The sequence below is a fragment of the Myxocyprinus asiaticus genome, chromosome 5, assembly GCF_019703515.2.
Source record: "Myxocyprinus asiaticus isolate MX2 ecotype Aquarium Trade chromosome 5, UBuf_Myxa_2, whole genome shotgun sequence".
In the NCBI taxonomy this organism is placed as follows: domain Eukaryota; kingdom Metazoa; phylum Chordata; class Actinopteri; order Cypriniformes; family Catostomidae; genus Myxocyprinus; species Myxocyprinus asiaticus.
The window spans coordinates 44,783,719-44,805,504 of NC_059348.1; the positions used below are offsets into that span (position 1 = coordinate 44,783,719).

At 38.2% G+C, this 21,786-nt stretch overlaps 1 protein-coding gene across 2 annotated transcripts; it reads left to right on the forward strand.

Moving 5' to 3' along the window:
* The first annotated feature begins 1,447 nt into the window (after positions 1–1,447).
* On the forward strand, positions 1,448–21,041 carry LOC127440317 (transmembrane protein 71-like). 2 transcript variants are annotated; one of them, XM_051696837.1, is made up of 10 exons: positions 1,448–1,548; positions 4,814–4,864; positions 4,967–5,015; positions 5,151–5,360; positions 6,198–6,394; positions 6,509–6,697; positions 7,178–7,244; positions 7,407–7,465; positions 18,656–18,702; positions 18,837–21,041. In XM_051696837.1, exons 2-10 carry the CDS (start codon positions 4,834–4,836, stop codon positions 18,858–18,860), a joined length of 873 nt encoding a protein of 290 aa, XP_051552797.1. In that variant the 5' UTR covers positions 1,448–1,548; positions 4,814–4,833; the 3' UTR covers positions 18,861–21,041. The 2 variants fall into 2 exon arrangements, with proteins under 2 accessions (XP_051552797.1, XP_051552798.1); XM_051696838.1 differs by lacking the exons at positions 18,656–18,702; positions 18,837–21,041 and adding an exon at positions 10,035–11,783.
* The last annotated feature ends 745 nt before the right edge of the window (positions 21,042–21,786 follow it).

The window sequence follows — 21,786 nt, forward strand, 5'->3', positions numbered from 1 at the left end:
CAACATAAGGGTTAATCCATGTCTTCTGAAGCAATTCAATTGGTGTTGGGTAAGAACACACAAAAATAGAACTACTTCTTCACTATAAATCTTGACATCAGCAGTCCCCATGGCAATCAGCATTTCAAACTTGATTACACTTCTTAGCGCCATCTAACGTTCTGCGTCATGTGCTAGGAAGCGTAATCAAGCTTGAAATCATGATTGTCTCTAGAGAGAGCGATGGCAAGATGTACAGTAAAAAAGAATTACATTTTGGTCTGTTCTCATGCAAAATCGATCAGATCGCTTCAGAAGACATGGATTAAAGCGCTGGAGTCTTATGGATTAATTTTTGCTGCCTTTATGTGCTTTTCCAAGCTTCAAAGTTTTGGTCACCATTCACTTTCACTGTATGGACCTACAGAGCTGAAATTTTCTTTGTTTGTGTTCTGCAGGAGAAAGAAAGTCATACACGTCTGGGTTGGCATGAGGGTGAGTAAATGATGAGGGAATTTTCATTTTTGGTTGAACTATTCCTTTAAGATTTTTGAAGTTTAACTTGCATAACATTCCCCAGAGGAAGAAAGAAGGATGTAGGTAGTTGTTACCCAACAGTCCTGAAGCGTGCAGGAACACAGAGGCCCCAGAATTCCACATTACATACACATGTAAACTGTTCCATGATGTCATCCTCACAGATGGCAGAGAAACACTTGAGATAATTCAGGTCTGCTTTACTCAAGTTATCAGCCCTGAGGAAACATTCATGTAAAGTCTGTGTTCAGTTTAAGAACAATGCACTTTTTGTCTTATGCATTTGATGATTTTATCCAAAGCAATTTACAGTGCATTCAATCAGTGCATTTCGTCAGTACACACGTTCCCTGGGAACTGAACCTGTGGCTATTGCCATGCCCTGCCGCTACAGGAAAAATAAAATGATCTCTACTAAAATGGAAATATATACAAAATCAGTCTAAAATGAAGTAAAACGAGTGGTCGTGAAGCTTTCAGAACTACTTCTATAATTAAAACCTGCAGCACCAGTAAATGCTGTACTGCTTAATTTGAGTAAATCTAAATTAGGAATAATTCAAGCCCAAGAACTGTCCACAGATCTCTTTAACGTGACCAAAGGCACACAAAGCCAGGACCGTTTTGCTTGTGTATTCTGCCAAGTTTGTATCAGTATCGGTATTTTAGAGGGACTGAGCCCGAGTATCACATTCCACTTTGGTGGTACAAAGCGGCTCTGGACCAGTTCAAAACAACAGTTTACATCAGGCATGTAACAGACCATCCAGTGTGCCTTGTTAATCATAAATAGTAATATATTCATATAGGCTATATATTATACAGTATTTGTATGACAGGTGCATACGTTACGTTTTGTTTTGAACAGAGCTCGCTCGTCTCTCTCTCTCTCTCTCTCTCTCTCTCTCTCTCTCTGTCTCTCTCTCTCAGAGAGAGAGTGTAGGCGCGGCACTTCTTCATGCCTGTCAGTGTTTGTAACTGTACCAGCGGACAGCCTTGACCTGCTTGATAATCGCATTCTCAGTGATTTAGGTGAGTCTTATTTCTCTCTCGTTTCTAAATCTCTGCTGTTTTGTTTGTTTTGCACAATAAATGCGGGACAGATAAAGCGGTAAGGAATTAAAAAAAAAAAAAAAATAAATACAAAAAAAGTGCGAGAAGAAACCGGATGTTTGTTTTACATTACGCTTCGGAATGTCTTTTCAATTATATGCTTTTTAGGTTGGGTATTTTATAAAGAGATAATAAACTCTTGCGTCACGTTTTTATCGCAGGCCACGAACCAAAGACCGGAGAAGCGTCCAGACTGCTCTCATCTGCAGAACATAAAAAAATCGTAATGCTAAATTTTGCGGAAATATCACACAAATCGGACTTATTTTTATTAGCAAAAACAGGGTATTTATTCAGTTAGGATCACTACTTTATTTTAAGAATGTGAAATGTCAGAATAATAGTAGAGAAAATTATTTATTTCAGCTTTTATTTCTTTCATCACATTCCCAGTGAGTCAGAAGTTTACATACACTTTGTTAGTATTTGGTAACATTGACTTTAAATTGTTTAACTTGGATCAAATGTTTTGGGTAGCCTTCCACAAGCTTCTTGCAACAAGTTGCTGGAATTTTGTCCCATTCTCCAGACAGAACTGGTGTAACTGAGTCAGGTTTGTTGGCCTCCTTGCTCGCACACGCTTTTTCAGTTCTGCCCACAAAATTTCTATTGGATTGAGGTCAGGGCTTTGTGATGGCCACTCCAATACCTTGACTTTGTTGTCCTTAAGCCATTTTGCCACAACTTTGGAAGTATGCTTGAGGTCATTGTCCATTTGGAAGACCCATTTGCAACTGAGCTTTAACTTCCTGGCTGATGTCCTGAGATGTTGCTTCAATATATCCACATAATTTTCCTTCCTCATGATGCCATCTATTTTGTGAAGTGCACCAGTACCTCCTGCAGCAAAGCACCTCCACAACATGATGGTGCCTCCCCCATGCTTCACGTTTGGGATGGTGTTCTTCGGCTTGCAATCCTCACCCTTTTCCCTACAAACATAACAATGGTCATTATGGCCAAACAGTTCAATTTTTGTTTCATCAGACCAGAGGACATTTCTCCAAAAAGTAAGATCTTTGTCCACATGTGCACTTGCAAACTGTAATCTGGCTTTTTTATGGTGGTTTTGGAGCAGTGGCTTCTTCCTTGCTGAGCAGTCTTTCAGGTTATGTCGATATAGGACCCGTTTTACTGTGGATATAGATACTTGTCTATCTGTTTCCTCCAGCATCTTCACAAGGTCCTTTGCTGTTGTTCTGGGATTGATTTGCACTTTTCATACCAAACTACGTTCATCTCTAGGAGATGGAATGCATCTCCTTCCTGAGCGGTATGATGGCTGCGTGGTCCCATGGTGTTTATACTTGCATTTGTACAGGGATGAACCAGACTTGTAGATGTCCAAAACATTTTTTCTGAGATTCTGGCTGATTTATTTAGATTTTCCCATGATGTCAAGCAAGGAGGCACTGAGTTTAAAGGTTGGCCTTAAAATACATCCACAGGTACACCTCCAATTGCATACACCTTCAGATCAGGAGATTTTTAAGATCATGAGAAACATTTCAGTCAAGTGTTTCAAAACTTTTGACCGGTAGTGTGTGTGTGTGTGTGTGTGTGTGTGTGTGTGTATATATATATATATATATATATATATATATGCTAGATTTTATTTTTACTGCTGTTTTCGTGGTGTGCATTTGTTTGACTATTTGTGTGGTTTTGTGGTTAAATTAGTGAAGTTTTTCATTGCAGCTGCTTACAGATCATTTCACTATCACTGTTGAAATCTCTGCATTATTTTGGACTGTATTTACATAGGCAAGGTGATGTAAATGATGTGATGTTGATGACTTGTGTAATGTTTTCCACAGTTATTTCTCTTGTGGTAATTTTATGTTTCTAAACCACTTTAGAGACCACAGGAAATATGTGTGTCTGTGAGAGAGAGACACAGAGAGTTGTGGGGACTTTCTGTTCAAACACAAACAGAAGTTGTGTCATGTGATTACTCTGGTAACAGACTTCTTAGCAAAAACAAATGGGCTGCTGTGTGTGAGCATTTGTTATTGTACTCCCTCATTCTCTGCCGTTGGAATCCTCGGCTTCTCTTTTTAGGCTGTCTGATAGCACCTGCACAGCACACTCATACACACAGATGACACTCTGTTCAGCCAATCAGTTTATTCATGGTCAGGATGTTGTTACATTAACTCGTATCCACCCACTTTGCCAGCATAATCCCCATCTAGATCATGATGGCTTCCTGATCCCCCATCCCCATCCCACTTCCTTAATATACTGTCAGTATCTCTCTCTGATACTCTCCCCTATAAAAAGGACTAATTTATTTCATGGAAATGTAAATGTGGGCATTTTATCCATTTTACATGAAAATTAACTGGATGCAACATGAAATGTATAAAAGAGATAACCTTATATATTTTCTTGCACTTTATTACCTTAAAGGAATATTCAGGGTTCAATACAAGTTAAGCTTAATCAGCAGCATTTGTTGCTTTTTTATGTAAAGTTATATCCAATTTTACGACTTTGTTGCCATGATGATGTAACACCGTAAACCCTAAAACTGTAAAAATGACAATTTAAACAACTTTACAGTTCAAATAATACTCAAGTTTTACAGAAGAATTAATGTAAGTGATTTTACAAAATTACAAGCTTCATATTTCTGCCTTTAAACCCTCCAAAAATTGGCCCCTTTCACTTCCAATGTAATTGCCTCACTGTAAACTTGATTCATTATTATTATTATTATTATTATTTAAGAAAAGTAGGGACGAGTCAAAATAATGTTTCTGACAGCATTGTGCATGTGAGGGGATTTTTACGAAGTGTTTCATTTCCAACGCCATTCACTCTTTTGATTGTTTTTGATTAGCGGTTCTTGTATTAAGCTCTTTTTCTGGAAAGTGAATTATATCAAGGATTATTTAATAAATGGTTTATTAAACCACCCTTGTGTATCTAAGCTGAAGGTGGATTGTGGATCTGGGGCATGCCAAGAAAGCAGAGTAGAGACACTGAGAGCAAATGTACAGTTGTGTTTATTTTTCATGTATTATTATTTTTCTTTATCATGCCTTCATGACATCATTATTGTGTAACAATTTACATTTTGGAAATTTGACTTAAATAAAGGGGGAAAGTTAGCTGGACGTTTAGTTGAATGTTATATGGGATTCACTAGTTATTTAACAAAAATATTATTGTGTTACAGGTTTGGCAACGTTACAAGCCATGGCTTTGTTCTTCAGAGGAGCTGTTACGAGTAAGTATGCCCTTATATCACATATCTCTCTCATTCTCTTTTTTATCATGCACACACATTCCTTGATAAGATTTTGTAATAAGGACTTGATGTTTGTTATAGGTTCTCCAATTAAGACCAGGAGCTTGGCATCTGAACACATTTGTCACAGGTATGCAGACATGCAGCTGCAACATAAATTCCCTGTTATTTTCTTTAAATATATGTGTACTGCTTGTTTGTGCATCTGTAACAATGTTTGTTCCTGTACATGTGCATGCAAGTTAATGCTGTTTGTTTCTTTCAGTCTTGACATCTCCCACTTCTCTGACTCTTCCTTTGAGTGTTTCTCTACCAATCCGCTGACCGGCTCAGTGTGCGCTTGTCGGCGAAGTCCGCGCCTACTAGCAAATGGTTACTATGTACTGACAGAGGACAGTTTTAGTACAGACGAGGAGGGTAACATCACCCTGACTCCCTCACAAACAAGCATCTCATACAAAGAGAATCTCGTCCGGTGAGTTTTAGGGCTGTGATTGTGTGTATATGTGTTTTAATTTATTTAGGAAACTCCTGAAGCGTGATTCAATACATAACATTTATTATGTTCATTTTGTATTCAGTGGCCTTTTAAAATTTTAAATGTTCATGCCACTTATTTCTTCATGTTCGGTTGCAGTTATTCTGCAAGATCTAAAAGAAACTGTTCACCCCAAAATGAAAATTATCTCATCATTTACTCACCCTCATACCATCCCAGATGTGTGTGAGGTTCTTTCATATGCAGAACACAAACAATGACTTTTAGAAAAATATCTCAGCTTTGTAGGTCCATACATTTTGGTCTGTTCTCATCCAAAATTGATTGGATTGCTTCAGAAGTCAGAGTCGCATGGATTACTTTTATGCTGCCTTTATGTGCTTTCTGGAGCTTCAAAGTTCTGGCCACCATTTACTTGCATTGTATGGACCTACAAAGCTGAGATTTTCTTCTTAAGATCTGTGTTTGTGTTCAGCAAAACAAAGAAAGCCATACACATCTGGGATGACATGAGGGTGAGTAAATGATGAGAGAATTTTCATTTTAGGTTAACATTAAACTATCCCTTTAAACATTACATTACAGTGTGCATGTTATATAATAAATTACAATTGTAATAATCATACAAAGCGTTACTAAAGGCAGCGTTACAAAAGAACTACACATAAAGTACATGTTGGTCATCAGTAGCGTGTTATTCAATACTTACCTACCTACGTAACTACTCAATAACATTAACTCTATAATGCAAAATGTGACAAGTATGTGTGTGTGTGTGTGTGTGTGTGTGTGTGTCTGTGTGTGTGCATGCAGAATATTCAGACGACGACGCAGGGCAAAAAGGTCATTGGCCAGTCTTCTGGGTGATATGAGCCAATCATGCCAGTCCTGGCTGGAAGGAAGTGTTTTTAGAAAGTCTGACCCCATCACTCCCCTCCAGTCATCATCATGGGAGGTGGAAGAGCTGGACCACAACTATGAGAAAGATACACCTATGAGCTTTACTTACGGTTAGGCGGCTTCTAGTTTTAGAGTGCAGCTAAATCTATGAAACTGCCAGTTTATTAGTGTGTGCAAGTGTGTTTTTATGAACATGCATGTGTAATTTTTGCATATATATGCAGATCCCACAGATTCTGTTTCCTCCCCTGATAAAGTGGCTCCTCAAACACAGCTAGAAGAGGAGGAGCCTCAGTCTGACACATGCCCCGCCCACGAACAATTCAGCCAATCAGTGAGCGGTCTTCTAGATGTTCCGCCTCCATCCATGTGTCACCTCAACAGTTATAGTCTATCCAGCAAGAGATCGTCAGGTGAGAGAGAGAGAATGAAGGCTTCACTGTCCCAGCCAGTGGCAGCTCAGATCCTCAATTAATGACACTTCTCGATGAATGTGAAAGGTTTAATGTGCTGCAAGTGATTTCAGAAATGTTTCTATTTTTAATCACATGCCCTCTCTCCAAAACCCTGCCCTCTAAAAATATGTCCGCCAACCTGATGTTAGCAATTGTGCAAAATGCCAAACATGCAACATTCTAAATGAAACACTTGCATAGATTGTTTCTGATTTTTTTTTTAAAAGCACACTTTTTTTGTTGTTGTTGCTCTTTACAGAGCTTAGCACTGTCACAAAAACAGGACACATATTTCAGTGATACAGTATCTGTCAGGTAGTAGGGACATTTATGCATGATATTCCCAAAATAAAAAAACAGAACACTTACGGCATCTTTAAACACAGCTGTTAAATGCGTTGGTCAGTTGAAGATTTTAATTATTTTTATTTATTTCAGACACTGTGTTGCTGAGAGTCCTCCTGTTGACCCTCACTCTGTGCCTCTGCATTGCCATATCCTCCAGGTATTTGTGTGTGTGTGTGTGTGTGTGTGTGTGTGTGTGTGTGTGTGTGTGAAGAGAGAGAGAGAGAGAGAGAGAGAGAAAGATTTCTATCTCCTCTAACTCATTTTTTATTAAAATGGGCAAAGCTCTTCTCCCAGACTTATGATGTCATAATTTTTACAGGTGGCTGCTGGGAGGAGTTTCTGTTGCAGTGGCATTCTTTGTTCTGCTTTATTCCCTATGTGAGTAAACAAAACAAACAAACAAACAAACAAACAAACAAAAACAAAAAACAGTAAAACCAGTTAGTTGTACTGCAAGTTTAAAATCCACATGAAACCTATGCAACCCATTTTATTTCTGAAATCTGACATATTTTTAAATGAAACAGGATATTCAATGAGTAACTAATGTAAGATGGAATCAATTGGATTATCTGTAAGACAGGTGGTAGGAGGGAAGGGCACTTTGATGAAAGATTACTGTATGAAAATAAACATTCTTAGAAATAATATGCATTGATGAATGATGCACAATTAGACCAGTAGCATGTATTAAAGGGATAGTTCACCCAAAAATGAAAATTCTCACCCTCACGCCACCCCAGATGTGTATGACTTTCTTCTGCAGAACACAAACAGAGATATTTAGAAGAATGTTTAAGCTCTGTTGGCCCTCACAATGCAAGTTAATGGTGAAAAGAACTTTTTAACTGTAAATCTACACTTTTACTTTCACTTTCACATTCTGGTGTGGAAGTGACTTTCACTTTCACATTCAGCCACCTACTGGTTGGGGCTTGTCAAAGGTGGAAATTCATAGTAAAAAAGGACTTAAATATTCATCTGTTTCTCACCCACACCTATTGTATCGCTTCTGAAGATATCAATTTAAAGGAATAGTTCACCTAAAAATGAAATTTTTGAATTTGAATTTACTCACCCTCAGGCCATCCAGGATGTATCTGAGTTTCTTTCTTCATCAAAACAGAATTTAAGACTTTCAGGATTTCATTTCAGGCCTCCTCCTTTAAACAATGCAAGTGAATGTACTCCATTTTTTTGACGGTCCAAAATGCACATTTAGGGTTCATCAAAATAATCCACACGACTCCCAAATGATTGATTATTTTGAGAAACAAAACAATACTTATATACTTTTTAACTACAAATGTTCGCTTCCCTACATCTCTGTGACGTGCGCTCATGAGAGGGATGACGTAAGCTCGTTGGTAAGGTCACGCGTCACTTGGAGGAGGAGTCAGGAAGCGCATCATTGTTTACAAGAGGAGCGCTGTACAAAGGTTAATTGTCTTTGCTGTAGATTTGTATTTGTATAAGTGTATTGTTCAAAATGGTCGTTTGGTGTGTGTATCCTGGATGCTTCAACCTTCAGAAACCCCAAAGAATATGCACAGCGGGAAAAATATTAACTTTTCATCGATTACCTATACATGATCATGAGCGATTGAAGCTCTGGCTTATCGCGCTGAACCTGGAAATCAGTACACCCATACATTCTCTCAGATATTGGAGGGTGTGCAGTGAGCATTTTACCCCTGAGGATTTCAGACCATTGAAAGAAACTAAAGGTCGATATCTGAATTCATCGGCTGTGCCTGTGCTGTTTTTCCAGCAAACTCAGGTATGTGTGAAAACTTTGACATTGTCACAGCTCCCTCGGGCTCTGCACCTTCCTCAATGCTCCGCTCCTCAACACCTGATTTCTAATTCACCGCACCTGCACTCAATTCACTCGCTCATCACTGCCTGCATAAATAACTCACCTTCACGCCACTTCACTGTCAAGTCTCAAACAAAGAACTCTAGTTTGACTGCGCTGTCTGTATTTTACCTGTCTGTATTTGCTCTTGATCATCGTCAATATCTGTTTAGTGCTTACCCTGCTGTTTCGCCTGTTACCTCTTCTTCAGTTCTGTGGACATCATCCTTGTGAATCCCTCTTCAGTTCTCACTGTGTAAACCCTGTAAATCCTGTGAATCTCAGTAAACGCTCTCGCACTTGGTTTCACTAACTACAACTTGAGTGGCTTGAATTCCTGACAGTCATATAGCCTATATATTTCTGCTAAAGAAAAAGCACAAGTAGATAACGCAACGGCATTGCTCCGAAATAAAGGATGGTTGTTTACTGCAGTAATGTTTTTTTTTATTATTATTATTTTGGATATTCTTTTTTATTTTTATTTTATATTGTTTTGAAATTGTTTTGGACTGTTTTGGTTTGTGAACAGTGCTTGGTCTGTGGTCAGTGCAAGTTTCTCTTGTAAACAATGACTCGCTTCCTGACTCCTCCTCCATGTGACACGTGACCTTACCAACAACCTTACATCATTCCTCTCATGAGCGCACGTCACAGAGACGTACGGAAGTGAACATTTGTTGTTAAAAAGTATATAAGTATTGTTTCGTTTCTAAAAATAATCAATCGTTTGAGTTCAGAAAAACTTTATTTGTCGACTGGAGTTGTGTGGATTATTTTGATGCACCCTAAATATGCATTTTGGACCGTCAAAAAAATGGAGTACATTCACTTGTATTGTTTAAGGAGGAGGCTTGAAATGAAATCCTAAAAGTCTTAAATTCTGTTTTGATGAAGAAAGAAACTCAGATACATCTTGGATGGCCTGAGGGTGAGTAAAGTATCTGCACATTTTCATTTTTGGGTGAACTATTCCTTTAACAACTGGAGTCTTATGGATTACTTTTATATTGCCTTTTGGGCCTTCAAAGTTCTGGTCACCAACAGAGCTTAAATATTCATCTAAAAATCTTCATTTGTGTTCCGCAGAAGAAAGTCATACACATCTGGGATGGCATGAGGGTGAGTAAATGATGAGAGAATTTTCATTTTTGGGTGTACTATCACTTTAAGAAAGTAAATAGGGTCAGTTTTGATCTCATGGTGACTTTAGTATGATTTAACCATTTCAGTTTGTTTTCCCATGTTCCTGGATCAAGATCCTTGTTGAACAACATACCTATAAAGCAATCAGAGGGTTAGGTTTAGGGATAGGGTTAGGCTCATAGGTGTTACTAGACCCTTTTTAGGAGGGCTTCAACCCCACTAAAATTAATCTCGTAAGTGTTTTAAACAGCAACAGCCTCAACGCTGTACTTGTTGCATCCCTAGGCACTTTGGTAGTTTTTTCCACCTGTAAAGACTGACTGTAGTGCGAGCCAATAGCATTGGAGTGTGGGCTGTGAAGGAGCGTATCATTATTTTGACCCACTGAACAAATATGCCCTATTTCCTCATTCAATTCATGAATGATTGAAGATCAGCGTCTTATTATGACCAAAAGAAGGAGAGGAGGCATGTCACTCATTTAGTTCGGTAATCTTGTTTAACAAGGAGAGAAAGGGGCTGGAGTAATTAGAGTAAAAGTGACTAATGACATTACAATGACATCAGGACATATATAAACTAGGGCTGCAACTAACTATTATTTTGATAATCGATTAATCTTCTATTATTTCTTCAATTAATCGATTAATCTGATAAAAATCTAAATTTCATTTCCTTTATTTTATTAAAACATGATTAAAAAAACAAAAACAGGAATTATAAAAGGGTAAACTGATTTGGTTAAATTTACAGTACTGAATTCATGATTCTATACTCTCACACAACTTTGAACAAAGCCTGAATCATGAATAGTTAAGTTTGAATTTATTATTGTTATTATTATTACTTTCAGGACATAGGCAAAACAGTTCCTTTCCTTTACTTCTAATACTTAACAAAAAGTACTGTTCATTGTTCATATGATGACCCATTGGGGATGGAGTGGGACAAAAAAATCAGCCCAGCAGAGGGCAATGGTGACACCAGAATAAAAAATATTAATAATTCTGCCCAGCTGAAAAATACATAATTATGTTAGATACATATGCTTGAACACAGTCACTGATTACATACAAATTAATATTGTACATTTTTAAATAGTATTGTCACTGATTACATGTTTCTGAACTATTCTAACATTTAACTTTTCAAAAATATGTGGATGTTAATCCAGTAACATCCCAGGTAGCACACGTACATCTCAGAGATGTCTGCTTTAGATCTTTTCATCTGGAAAGCATCTTACATCTGCTAAACATCCTAAAAAGATCAGAATTACAAACATTGTAAATGATAAATGTCTAAAAGATATATGCTCAATGTCTTATTGACATCCTAGAAGAAATGTCTAATAGATGTCTTGCAGATGAGCAAACAAACTGAAAAATACATCTTCCAGATGTAAACACACACATCAAATAGACGTCTGGATGATGTATGTGTGCTATCAGGGATGTTTGTCATGGTATAAATGTACTGGTGAAATCAGACATTACATATGGCATTATCATGAGGACTATCAAATATCAGAACCCTTAGCATATTATAAATAATATTCAGCATTATACAGGGTCGGCTCCATCGGGGGGGCGAGGGGGGCCCTCCCAGCCAGACTGTTAAATTTGACAAAACTGGATATCTTTCACATCTGTTTATTCTGCTTAATATACACAATATGTGCATATACAGGTGCATCTCAATAAATTAGAATGTCGTGGAAAAGTTCATTTATTTCAGTAATTCAACTCAAATTGTGAAACTCGTGTATTAAATAAATTCAATGCACACAGACTGAAGTAGTTTAAGTCTTTGGTTCTTTTAATTGTGATGATTTTGGCTCACATTTAACAAAAACCCACCAATTCACTATCTCAAAAAATTAGAATATGGTGACATGCCAATCAGCTAATCAACTCAAAACACCTGCAAAGGTTTCCTGAGCCTTCAAAATGGTCTCTCAGTTTGGTTCACTAGGCTACACAATCATGGGGAAGACTGCTGATCTGACAGTTGTCCAGAAGACAATCATTGACACCCTTCACAAGGAGGGTAAGCCACAAACATTCATTGCCAAAGAAGCTGGCTGTTCACAGAGTGCTGTATGTTAACAGAAAGTTGAGTGGAAGGAAAAAGTGTGGAAGAAAAAGATGCACAACCAACCGAGGGAACCGCAGCCTTACGATTGACAAGCAAAATCGATTCAAGAATTTGGGTGAACTTCACAAGGAATGGACTGAGGCTGGGGTCAAGGCATCAAAAGCCACCACACACAGACATGTCAAGGAATTTGGCTACAGTTGTCGTATTCCTCTTGTTAAGCCACTCCTGAACCACAGACAACGTCAGAGGCGTCTTACCTGGGCTAAGGAGAAGAAGAACTGGACTGTTGCCCAGTGTTCCAAAGTCCTCTTTTCAGATGAGAGCAAGTTTTGTATTTCATTTGGAAACCAAGGTCCTAGAGTCTGGAGGAAGGGTGGAGAAGCTCATAGCCCAAGTTGCTTGAAGTCCAGTGTTAAGTTTCCACAGTCTGTGATGATTTGGGGTGCAATGTCATCTGCTGGTGTTGGTCCATTGTGTTTTTTGAAAACCAAAGTCACTGCACCCATTTACCAAGAAATTTTGGAGCACTTCATGCTTCCTTCTGCTGACCAGCTTTTTAAAGATGCTGATTTATTTTCCAGCAGGATTTGGCACCTGCCCACACTGCCAAAAGCACCAAAAGTTGGTTAAATGACCATGGTGTTGGTGTGCTTGACTGGCCAGCAAAGTCACCAGACCTGAACCCCATAGAGAATCTATGGGGTATTGACAAGAGGAAAATGAGAAACAAGAGACCAAAAAATGCAGATGAGCTGAAGGCCACTGTCAAAGAAACCTGGGCTTCCATACCACCTCAGCAGTGCCACAAACTGATCACCTCCATGCCACGCTGAATTGAGGCAGTAATTAAAGCAAAAGGAGCCCCTACCAAGTATTGAGTACATATACAGTAAATGAACATACTTTCCAGAAGGCCAACAATTCACTAAAAATGTTTTTTTTATTGGTCTTATGATGTATTCTAATTTTTTGAGATAGTGAATTGGTGGGTTTTTGTTAAATGTGAGCCAAAATCATCACAATTAAAAGAACCAAAGACTACTTCAGTCTGTGTGCACTGAATTTATTTAATGCACGAGTTTCACAATTTGAGTTGAATTACTGAAATAAATGAACTTTTCCACGACATTCTAATTTATTGAGATGCACCTGTATTACTGTGTACAATGAATAAATCAGTAAAATAACTAAAATGAAAAAAATATGTCTTATTATTAGTTAATAGAAAATTTAACTATTTGCTTTGACTAAAGCATCCTGGCACATGTGATACAGGCATCGCACAGTGCGGCAGGGGGCGTAGCGCTGGCGTTCCGTCTGCATACATTAGACATGCAGCAAATTTGAGTAGTTTAGCTCTCCGTTCTGCTCGCCCCTTTCATAAAAAAGGAATTTGTGATCTTGTGGATTACGTTTTAGTGGCTCCATGTGCTTTATTTTACCTCCCGATCTCACTTGGCCTGCTATCTGTTTACATCACTGAAACAGAAGAAGCGGTCTGCCAACGGACATTATAAGAAGATTATAATTAAAAGAGCCACTTACGTGTTCACGTCTTTTTAAAGATGTCGTTCCGTAAGTGTTTTCTTATGCAAGGGACACATCCCACCGTCAGATCAGCATGAGAGCTGCAGTCACTGTCTGGGCCGCGCCTACGCAGAGACAGCTCACATAGAGACAGACTGCCCTCACTGCGAGGGCATGAGCCTCAAGACGCTTCGCTTGCAAATCACCCACTGTCTGACTGCTCTAGCACCATGGACAATGCCAGCCTTCTACCAAATAGGGTGTTATGCTGGGTCAGGTTTTCAGAAGGAAAGTGCTGACCACAAATGCAGCTAACACAGGTTGGGGTGTAATGGACGCCTGACTTTCGAAACCTGGACAGGTGCAAAACGGCCATGACACGTCAACTGCCTAGAGCTACTCGCTGTCTTTTTAGCTTTGAGAGCTTTTCATTCTGATAATGTGAATCACCACAATTCTGATTCGTTCGGACATTACAACAGTAGCGGCGTACATATGTCGCCATGACGCGCTGGCCCACGTATGGCCGGCGAAACGCAAGTATGTGTTCCCCCGGTGCGCCTCCTCCATTCTGTCATCAGCAAAGTCCGAGTGGACATGGAAACAGTCCTGTTAATTGCACCGAAATGGCCCAATCAGTCCTGGTTTCTGGAGATGGTAGAAATATTGTACTGGCCTCCATGGGAAATACCGCTGAAGAAAGATCTTCTCTTTCAAACACAAGGCACGGTTTGGCATCCCCAGTCAGAGCTGCGAAGCCTACACGTGTGGCCTTTGAACGGAGCACAATGGATGAGCTAGAATTGGCTCGGTCGATTACGAACACCATATTACAGGCTAGAGCGCCATCCACGAGACGCCTTTACGCACTGAGATGGAATGTGTTCACTAATTGGTGCTTTTCACATGGCAAAGACTCAATGAACTACCCCATACCTGAAATTCGTACATTTCTCAAGAGCGATCAGATGCAGGGCTCACTCTGTATATGCTCGAAGTTTATGTGGCGATTATATCTCGCACCTGAAATCGGCACCTCTATAGGAAAACATGATTTCATCTTAATTCCTAGGGGACGGGGCAGCTAAATCCCCCTTGCCCGGCTACAGCCTCCACTTGGGACCTAACTTGGTCCTAAAATTGCTCGTGGGGCCTCCCTTCGAGCCTCTGGACTATGTTGAATTGTTTGTGCTTTCTCTTAAGACCGCATCACTGCTGGCTTTGGCCTCAGTAAATTGGTTGGTCCCTTCAGAGTGCAGGTGGTTCACCTTCAAAACTTTTTCCTTCCTCCATTTAATTCGGATGAGGAACAGTCCTTGAATTTGTTATGCCCTTTGCAAGCGCTACACACATACATTGAGCACACACGCTAGTTCAGACTGTCTGACCAACTCTTTGTGTGCTATGGAGGACGCACAAAAGGAATGTCCGTTTCCAAACAAAGACTTTCTCAATGGATCGTTGATATGGTCACCCTGGCTTACGAGTCGCAGGGAGCAAATTGCCCAATTGGTGTTAAAGTACACTCAACTAGAGGTGTGGCATCTTCATAAGCATGGACGAACAGGGTGTCCTTACAAGACTTATGTTTTGCAGCAGGATGGTCTTCTCAAAACACAATTGCAAGGTTTTACAACCTAGATATAACATCTCTTTCAAAACAAGTCCTCTCTGTCTAGAGCGCTTGCTATTTTATTGGTCAAATATATACTTATGGCTTTCTTTTTAAGTACGGGCTCCCTGTCACTTTACACAACCGCCTGCATTCGGACCATTGTGCTCCCAAAGTTTCAGGCACTTTATTATAAATAAACTTCCTTTCCGACTGGGCTCGTGAAGGGGTTAATCCATACTATATGACCATAGTTCATATATATATATATTCTGAGTGTTCCCCTCCTGGCTGACCATGAGGGTCCCGGTTGCTTGGGAGGGTAGAGTCACATGGGGTAACCTCCTTGTGGTCGCTATATTGTGGTTCGTTCTCGGTGGGGCGCATGGTGAGTTGAGCGTGTATGCCGTGGTGGATGGGGTGAACCCTCCACACGCGCTATGTCTCCGTGGCAACACGTTCAACAAGCCACGTGATAAGATGGTTGACGGTCTCAGATGTGGAGGCAGCTGGGATTCATCCTCCGCCACCCGGACTGAGGCGAATCATTACGTGACCACGAGGACTTAAAGTGCATTGGGAATTGGGCATTCCAAATTGGGTGAAAAAAAAGACTAAGAGATAGCACGAAGAGCTCATCTGTGTATATAGGAGCATAATCATCACTTGTTAAGGAAAGTCTTGTGGTAGTTTTTGATGCTATTTAGTGCTTTGGGATAAAATAAAATAAAATGTGCTTTTTACCCCGGGGGAACTTTATAATAAAAAGAGACGCTCCGACATGGGGCAACACCGCTTATCTGCGTACTGGGCGCAGAATATTGTGCTTCAATGTAACTGGAGAGCTTGGAGTCGCTTCAAAAGTTAATATTAGGTGAATAGAGGTGCACAACATGTAGGCCTACTTTACGGCATCCCACGGTTTTCCTTCTGCAACAGTTTATTAAAGAAATTCGATGTCTGTCAGACAACCCAAAGAATCAGCAACACACTCCATAAAAATATTGTTCTTCCATTTGTCCACAACATCTCACAAATAAACATGTAGACTATGCATAATAAGAGGAACATAAATTGACTGTTCAATGCGTTTAATTTGAACACAAGCAATGCTTTAAATAATGAGGATGAACAGAGATGGAACTTCTCAAAGTTTATCATGCTGAAAGTAACTACACGTAAATGCACAGCACTGTCATCACGTTTATATATTTCAAAAAATCCCTTTTAAACCCCCAAGGCAAAAATAATAAACTCACTAATTTGTTGTTGGAGGACTTGTGGAACATCCTGTCCCATTTGATGTGTACCTTTAAATGACTTCTATGATTGTCTGTGTTACATCCGATCATCTTCAGTCAGTTTTTCAAATGCTCCCAAATATGATTTAAGTCCCTTTTTTATGGTTATGCAACTGGTAGATCAAATTCCTTGCTTATATTTTGGAGTTCGTATGTTTAAGGCACAGTTTCACATTAATTGAAAGTGCACGTTCTGTCCGCGACATGCAGCCTCCGTCCGTAACCATAACAACAGCCAGTAACCAGCCAGGCACAAGCACAAGAGAGCTTCACTTTTAGCAGGGGCATAGATTCCAGGGGGGATGAGGGGGAGGTACCCCCCCAATAATCAAAACGAGCAAGTACAACCCCCAGTGCATATTCACTCTCGTCCCAGTGTCATTATATTACATGTGCTTGCATGTATAATCTAAAACACTTTAAAAACCACCACACCTTGACATCTAAGACATCAGTGTGATATCTATGAGCTGCACAAATGATTACACTGAAACTGAAATCATGGTATGAAATTGCACGAGTTAAATCAAGATGATTGCACTCCACCGCTCCCTTTTTCCATTGCGATCTGTTTGATTGATGTTTGATTGCTCAGTGAAGTTTAACGGAGACTCGCATAGGGTAAAAACAAACAGTTTTGCTAAATACGTGGAAATACGTGCCTGATTTTGAATTCATAACATGTATACAAGTGTAAAACATAGCAAATAGCGGTAAAATGTTAGTTATGCGCTGAAGAGAAACAACTCATCAAACAGCAAAATCAATCTGTCAACGTTCCATGAAGCTTGTTCTCAATGATTTCCATTATCGATAATAATCGATTTTATCGATTAGTTGTTGCAGCCCTAATGTAAACCTGTAATTACTTTTAGGCTATGTTGTCTTTTTTGTATATTCCTTTATAGTCATGCACAACAGTTTACAAAATGATATGCTTTGTTGTCATTTGCAGGGAAAATGCTTATGATATTTAAACACTGCTAAAGTCTCTTAGTAGACACGCTGATCTGAATAAAGTATAATTAGACTTGTTTCCAACACGAATGTCTCCTTGCTTCATCAATGGTTTAATGACTCAAAACACATAAAAGATGTTCATTTGTTGCCACCTAGTGTGATTACAAAAATGGTTGTCAGTCAATCATTGTTTTGAGGAATGAAGGCTATACATTGCTTGAAATTGCCAAAAAATTTAAGATCTCATACAAAGGTGTACACTACAGTCTTCAAAGACAAAGGACAACTGGCTCTAACAAGGACAGAAAGAGATGTGGAAGACCCAGATGTACAACTAAACAAGAGGATAAGTACATCAGAGACTCTAGTTTGAGAAATAGATGCATCACATGTCCTCAGCTGACAGCTTCATTGAATTCTACCCGCTCAACACCAGTTTCATGTACAACAGTAAAGAGAAGACTCAGGGGTGCGGCCTTATGGGAAGAATTGCAAAGAAAAAGCCACTTTTGAAACAGAAAACAAAAGAAAATGTTACAGTGGCCAAAGAAACCCAGACATTGGACAACAGATAATTGGAAAAGAGTGTTATGGATCTTAACCCCATTGAGCTTTTGTGGGATCAGGTAGACTGTAAGGTGCGTGAGAAGTGCCCGACAAGACAGCCACATCTATGGCAAGTGCTACAGGAAGCGTGGGGTGAAATGTCACCTGAGTATCTGGACAAACTGACAGCTAGAATGCCAAGGATCTGCTGAGGATTTTTTTATTAGAACTCTTTGAAGTAGTTTAAGAGGTTCTGAACATTCTTTTCAAATTGTAATAGTAATTTTCACGTTATTAATGTCCTGACTAAACATTGTGATCATTATGCCACTTTGGTGAATAAAAGTACCAATTTCTTTCCATAAGATTGAAATTCTAGAATTGCCCCTGGTTAGGCTTAGGGCTGGGGAAGGTGGCTTAAACAACATTCTTATCAAGCTATTACTTTAAGGTGTAGGTTATGATTGGGCTTAGGCTACTACAACATCATCACTCTCATTTCCTGTTCTCTGTATTAGGTGTGTCTAAATCTGGGAGAGTCAGCTGGAGGAGAGCAAAGACTGAGGTGAGAATCTTGGTACAGATTAAAAATTGGCTTCATACTGTATTGTGTTTCTGCACCTAGAGACAAATGTAGCACTAACACATGACAATTTATACTTTAAAGAATCTAATATCAGCCATGTGTCTCTATAACAGGATATCACGTCTAAAAACGAGTGAAGAAGAGACATACAGACACATATACACCTGTGTGAAGTCTGTCTAAGAACAGTGGAAGAGAGAGAGAGTATGTGAATGCACATCCTGCATAGGCATTACAATTTAATTGTGGATCAGTTTATTGTATTGGTGTTTTCACTGATCAGCAGCAGAATTCTAAATATTAAATAAAGTTCAAATAGGACCAGTGATGGAAAATTACTGTAACAGTAAAGTGTACATGCTAAGAAAAGCATGCATTTTATTAAAATGTATTTTGAACGTATCAATGCAGGATTATCATTTAGGAATGGATTAGTTATTTGACTGTTTCCTTAATGAAAGACTGGATTGCATTATTATAAATTCTGTAAGGGTCAGTGAAGGTGCCCTGCATGGTAGAACATAAAATGAAATGTGCCAGTTGTGTTTGTGAATAAATTAGCTTGGCTTGGTTGGGCTCTTTAACATGGTGACTGGGGCATCATGTGCATATTACCTTGTTTGTTCAGATGATTAAATAAATGCCCGTATCATAGAAATGTTTTGCTGCCACATCCAGGGTGTTTTAATAGTGTTGCTGAAATGTTGTTAGACTTGTTGATAGTTAGCAAATTATGTATCTTGAAAAGTGCCAGTTTTGCTTTGCAGAGATGCCTCATATTTGTCAAGTGCCTTCATGTACTGAAGTGTTTTGTCGTTGCCATTAGCCAGGGTTATACACACACGTTGTGTAAACGCAATAATTAGTATTGCACAGTAAAGTGTTATTGACACTTACAAAGCTCTTATTAGATAGGGACTTTCTCTATATAGACAATTGTTTGCAGGGGATTATTGCTGCCAAAGGAACCATGTAGATTTACTGTATATTATGTGTATAATTCTGCCAAATTCATACAAGGCAGCTTCTCTAACAGAAAGATCCTTATAAGAAGTTAAGAAGCTTCAGTGTTGCCTGTAAAATATTAAATATTTAACCAACAATAAATAAGAAAAAGAGAAGGGACCAAGTCCTCTGGGTTCTATTTCATAGACCTACAGGTCCAATAAAACTTGAGTCGTCTGGAGGAACTGACATGATGATTAAAAAGATAATAATTTTCTTATAAAGACTCAGAGAAATTATAGGAGAAGGTTTTTAAAGGCAGCTCACTTTTACAGAGAAGAAAGGCATTCATGAAGGAAAAAGAGCAAAGCAAAAGTGTTTAAAGTGGATATGTTTCAATTTTAGAGTTTTAAGGTGCTAAAAATCTGAAAGCGAACATGTTTCAGAGCCAGCCAAGATGAAGAAGTCAATCATCCAAATGTATTTTGCTTGGAGCCAATAGGTATCTATTGTGTTTATATTCACTGTATCATGCCTTTAATGTTTAGTGTAAATCTTTTTGTAGTGCACATGAGCAATGAAACATTCTAGTGCAATGAATATTACTTGATAAATTAGTCAATATTCAATGCAATGTGTGTTCGATAGAAAATGTATAATCACTATTATGACAGTTATTATTACAACAATCAGTTAGATGAGGGCGAAAATCAATTAATTTATTAAAAATAATAATAATAATAATAATAATAATTAATTAAAGACATAGAATGTTGGAAAAATGCCAAAAGTAAAGGTTTGTGCATTTTTGTGTTAGTTTGTTTATTTATTGCAAATAGTAATTTGTAGCATTAAGAAGAGTTTAAAAGCAACATTGACCACATATGATTATCATTTCATACCAAAGTATGTACAGTAGTAAAATTAAACTGAAAGTGCAAGAAATATAGTTTGTGTGTAACAGAAGGGTTGTAGTAAACAGTCCTCATAATAATTTGTCCACTGATCAGTAATCTGTTCATGTAAAATTTATAATTATTGTATTGCCATTCAGCTCTAGTGACTGCAGTGAAACTGTAACTCCACAATCTGTGTCACAAGATTACTGTAAATACTAAAACGTTATAGTTAGTCCATATTCCATTCATGTGAAAGTGAAAGTTTGAAATGTATCTTCTTCTATATGCACTGTAAAATGTAATCTTAAAATTAAATGTATTTAGCTAAATAATTTGCACAGCCACAATTTGCCTTAAAACGATAAGAAGCCTTGTTTTTTAAAGATTGATAGTTTTATGGTGTATTTTGGAAAGAACACTTTTTATTAATAATACAGTTTTGAATTTCATCAATAAAGCTTTTTTATATGTAAATTTGTGTTGTTTTTGTTATTAAACATTTATATATTGTTTAAAAATATGGGAGACTGGGGTAAGATGTGCCTTACAAGATTTTTTTATGTTGTTTATCATAAGATTGTAAACATATGCAATATTATTTATGAATAATTGGAGTCTTTTTTTACACAACAAAATTAAGCCACAACGCAAATAAATTAAGCCACAACAAAATAAATTGAGCCACAACACAAAGAAATCAAGCTACAACACAATGAAATTATGCCACAACACAGAAATTAGTCCACAACACAAATAAATCAAGCTACAACATAAAGAAATTAAGCTACAACACAAATAAATTACACGACAACACATATAAATTAAGCCACAGCAAAACGAAATCAAGCCACAACACAATGAAATTATGCCACAACACAGAAATGAGTCCACAACACAAATAAATTAAGCTACAACATAAAATGTCTTGCCAAAAAGTATGAAATTAAATTAAAATCATAAAATCAAAACATAAATCTACTTTACTCACATTGGGAATGTCTTATCATGTACTGTCCTTCTCTTGTAAGCATGTAATTCTACCAATAAAGTTCTAAAAATTCGAAACTTTATTCACCAGGTTGACGGTGCCCCCTGGTGGCCAGGAGCATTTAATTTATTTGTGTTGTGGCTTTATTTCATGGTGTTGTGTCTTAATTTTGTTGTTTTGTGGATTAATTTATTTGTGTTGTGACTTAATTTATTTGTGTTGTGACTTAAT

What these genes read in the sequence shown, in the direction of transcription:
- LOC127440317 (XM_051696837.1), top strand. Translation starts at nt 4,834, where the DNA reads ATGGCTTTGTTCTTCAGAGGAGCTGTTACGA. An exon ending in ACCTATGAGCTTTACTTACG is followed by an intron (nt 6,395 to 6,508) that starts GTTAGGCGGCTT and finishes ATATATATGCAG; the next exon opens with ATCCCACAGATTCTGTTTCC. An exon ending in ATCCAGCAAGAGATCGTCAG is followed by an intron (nt 6,698 to 7,177) that starts GTGAGAGAGAGA and finishes TATTTATTTCAG; the next exon opens with ACACTGTGTTGCTGAGAGTC.